The sequence below is a fragment of the Nestor notabilis genome, unplaced genomic scaffold (genome assembly GCF_000696875.1).
Source record: "Nestor notabilis isolate BGI_N333 unplaced genomic scaffold, ASM69687v1 scaffold30970, whole genome shotgun sequence".
NCBI lineage: Eukaryota > Metazoa > Chordata > Aves > Psittaciformes > Psittacidae > Nestor > Nestor notabilis.
This window is the reverse complement of record NW_009910222.1, coordinates 1,966-5,351: the sequence shown is the minus strand read 5'-3', so window position 1 is coordinate 5,351 and position 3,386 is coordinate 1,966. Positions and strand designations below refer to the sequence as shown.

Here is a 3,386-nt window from a genome sequence, read left to right as displayed (position 1 = left end):
GCCACAATACAGTTGATTAGATAATTGTATAAAATTGTTTTTAATTACTGTATCTTATGATCTTACTATAAGTGCTCCTGTGAACCCTCATGCCTAAGACCTGACTACAGCTCTATTTCTACCTATCCAAACTAATTAATCTTGCTAAAAGCTATAACTGTAAAAATATAACACATTAAAAAGTACACATGAGAGTAGAATAAACATTCCAAAGTCCAATGATGAGTTTTGGAAGCGGCAAAACAAGAGAGGGGACATTTAGGTCAGGAAAATATAGAGAAATATGCTTGATAAAGTTTGAAGGGAAGAGTAATAATTGTTGTTACAAAACTCACTATTACAGGGAGGGAGGGGGAGAAGATCAAGCTTTTGACAAGAGAAGCAGTAAAGTCTGAAGAACATGCATCTTGGGAGGTAACAGTTTCTTCTGCAATATAAAGGGTTTTTTTTAAAAAGCCTAATCTGAGCTACTTGAGGCAAGGTTTGTGTCCTGTAACCTTTACAGAAATCTGGCTATTATAAACTAGACTGAGATTTAAAATTCAACATTCTACACGCAACACATTATTTGTGCATGTGCTGTAACATGTGCTGTACCATGCACACCTTTACATAATGAGCTACACATGGACAGATCATCTATCTAGTTGTTCAACTGTGCTTGTGTTAAAGCTCTGGATAAAAAGTTCACTGCTATCTCATGTACTAATTGTCAACGTAAGGCTGTTAGAAGGCTCAGTTCATGCTGTCCACTACTGAGACATTAGGTTCTAAGAACACACCCTTCCTCTTTTGACACTACATTATTTTTGTTCCAGTTGCATTTCTGATTTTGTCAGTGGAAAAACATCTCCAGTATTCTCGGTTGCTACAGGAAACAAATGGCCACATTTCTAATAGGCACAGTCATACCCTTTAAGTAGCCTCAAGGTTGATTTGCTTTTTGTTTTGCTGTTTTGTTTTAGTATCTTTTAGGGCACAAACTTATTTCCACTATGATATCCTGTTAGAAAAGAACAGAAGTATATCTAGTGTTAAAAAGAACATCATACAGATACTTCTCAATGCTAATTTGTATACAACTCCAAAATGTCTCAGACTTTTTTTTTTTTAATAGCTAAGCAATTTTTGTAGCTGAAAATGCCATACTTCTGTGGAGTCATCCAGCAGTTTACCAGCCCCCACAATTTGCCAAGTTTTGAGGTGAAATGAAAAGGCTCCTCAAAAGCTTGTAACAAGTCAGTGATTTCATACACTAGAAAGGCTGAATTTGAGCACTTCCAATAGAGATGACCCTGTAGGATTTGCTAAGCTTCTTGTCAAAACACACAAAGAAGATGAAAAGAGTAAGAAAAACAAATTAGCATTGACTTGTGGAATGCAAGTTTGATCAATGGGATTGACTTCAGTATTTTTTTAAATTATTTTTTTTACTCCCAGCTTTTTAGGATCTTATTAAGGATATAAGATTTTATGTAAATAAAAGCTTGTCTTGACATCCACTGATATTTTTCTTTTACTTAGAATTATTTCCTCAGAGAAGCAGAATAACAATACAATATTTAATATTTTTTGCAGTCATTAAAAAGCAGAAAAAGTAACAAGTGCACATTTTCTTGAACACTGTAATTCAATGTATAACAGAAATGACAATAGACTAGTAAGCCTGAACAGAACATTAGCTCATCTAGGCTCACTCTCCAATATACTTCACCAGTTTTGTTCCATTTAAACACCTCACCTGGTGCAACAATCTCTTCAGTTTCAATAACTGAGTTTTTACAGCTGTGCAGTCTTGGACCATGTGTCGAAGGGTCATTTCATCAAGCATCACAGTATTCTCTGGTAAGCCCACCATCTGTCTAGGAGCCTGGTAAAAATTTGGTGCTCCATAGCTTTCAAAGTGACCCACAGGAGACTCTAAGTAGTTTGATCCCCTTAAATAAATAAATAAATAGATAAATAAATAGATAAATAAATAAATAGATAGATAGATAAATAAATATTAAAACTACAGTGGCTGCAAACTAGAGCTAGACAGCATTTAGTAAACAATAAAGTGTTATGTAACATGGGCCATACTCACATACCATGCCATACAGCAGAAAATAAATTAGAAAATGCCAATGCTATTTCACTTCAATGCTGGGCTTTCTTCCCCCACCCTGCACACAACTCTTGGGGACTACTAACTCCAGTACCCTAGAAAATGTTGCTATAAACTGTCATTCAAGCTAGCCTGTAAGAACTATAGATTATATTTAATTTCAAAGCACATGAATAAGTAAAAAGCTCTCCAAACTTACAAAATTCAAGTAATAAGACAGTGTAATGCTTTTCCATGGAACATGTGATAATTTAGTTAAGCATTTATAATACCAGATAAACACAAGTAACATATACTTGGATTAAAAACCTTGACAGAAACAAAAAGTTTGAAAAGAAATTGTTATAAATCTCAATGATGCTCCCACTCAGACATGCATTTACAGACATAACTATTCTGAAAATGTGTTGTAGTCAGTATCACTTGAGACTCATTAGTGCCAAAACAGATTTCTCATAACAGTATTTTAATTATTTGGAATAAAAGTGAAGTTCTTTACCTGTTTAAATCATTTTTACCATGGATATAGTGATCAGTATGGCCAAGATGATAGTGATCCTGCGTATTCCATCGCTGCTGTGGTGCTCTTTTCCAGAATCCTTCCTGATGCTGCCTAGCATTTCTGTCTTGTCTATCATAACGGCTCATATTTTCACATTCCTCTACAGAGAGCATAAAGTTAAAAAAAAAAAAAAAAGGTAGCTGTAAAATTTGTTTCTAAGACCTTGTAAATAAAATATTTACTATGTGCTGGTAACAGATGCAGTGTAAAATCTGTGGGGTTTTACTTTCTTAAGCTGATCCAAAAAATGTATGTATTTTAGAACTGTCAAGCAGATTTCTGTAACAATGTCACATTTCTACCAGCACATGAACTTGTAACAAGAATAACAGTAACCTGTAGCAGAAACTACAGAAATCAACCTTAACAGCATTTCCGGTTTAAGTAGAAAATCATTTGCAGGAGGTAGCGCTATGGTGAAGAAAAAAAAAATCCAAGAGTAACATTTTTCTCTTTCTTACTGACAGATCTTCAGGCCTTTTAGAAGTACAAACAAAAACAGAGAAAGATGACATTTTAGAAAAAGGCCAGTACTTCATTCCAAACAGAACAGTTTCATTATTTAAAATACAAATATCTCTCATCCTATTTATCTTGGAGTTTTTCCAACTTGAGAGACATTTAATCTTTACTTACTTGGACAGAAAGCCTGATTTAAAAAAGCAAACAAAATAATCTCTTTTTAAAACGCTAATTTCTGCAAAGCAAAGCAGATTC

At 34.1% G+C, this 3,386-nt stretch overlaps 1 protein-coding gene across 1 annotated transcript; it reads right to left on the bottom strand.

The window, feature by feature from the left end:
* Window positions 1-1,741: 1,741 nt before the first annotated feature.
* On the bottom strand, window positions 1,742-2,755 carry LOC104413861 (serine-rich coiled-coil domain-containing protein 2-like; the record flags this gene model as incomplete). Its single annotated transcript, XM_010024975.1, has 2 exons — window positions 2,607-2,755; window positions 1,742-1,937 (listed from the first exon to the last, which is right to left on the bottom strand). Coding segments are annotated over exons 1-2 (345 nt in total), but the record flags the coding sequence as incomplete, so codon positions are not given.
* Between the last annotated feature and the right edge of the window lie 631 nt (window positions 2,756-3,386).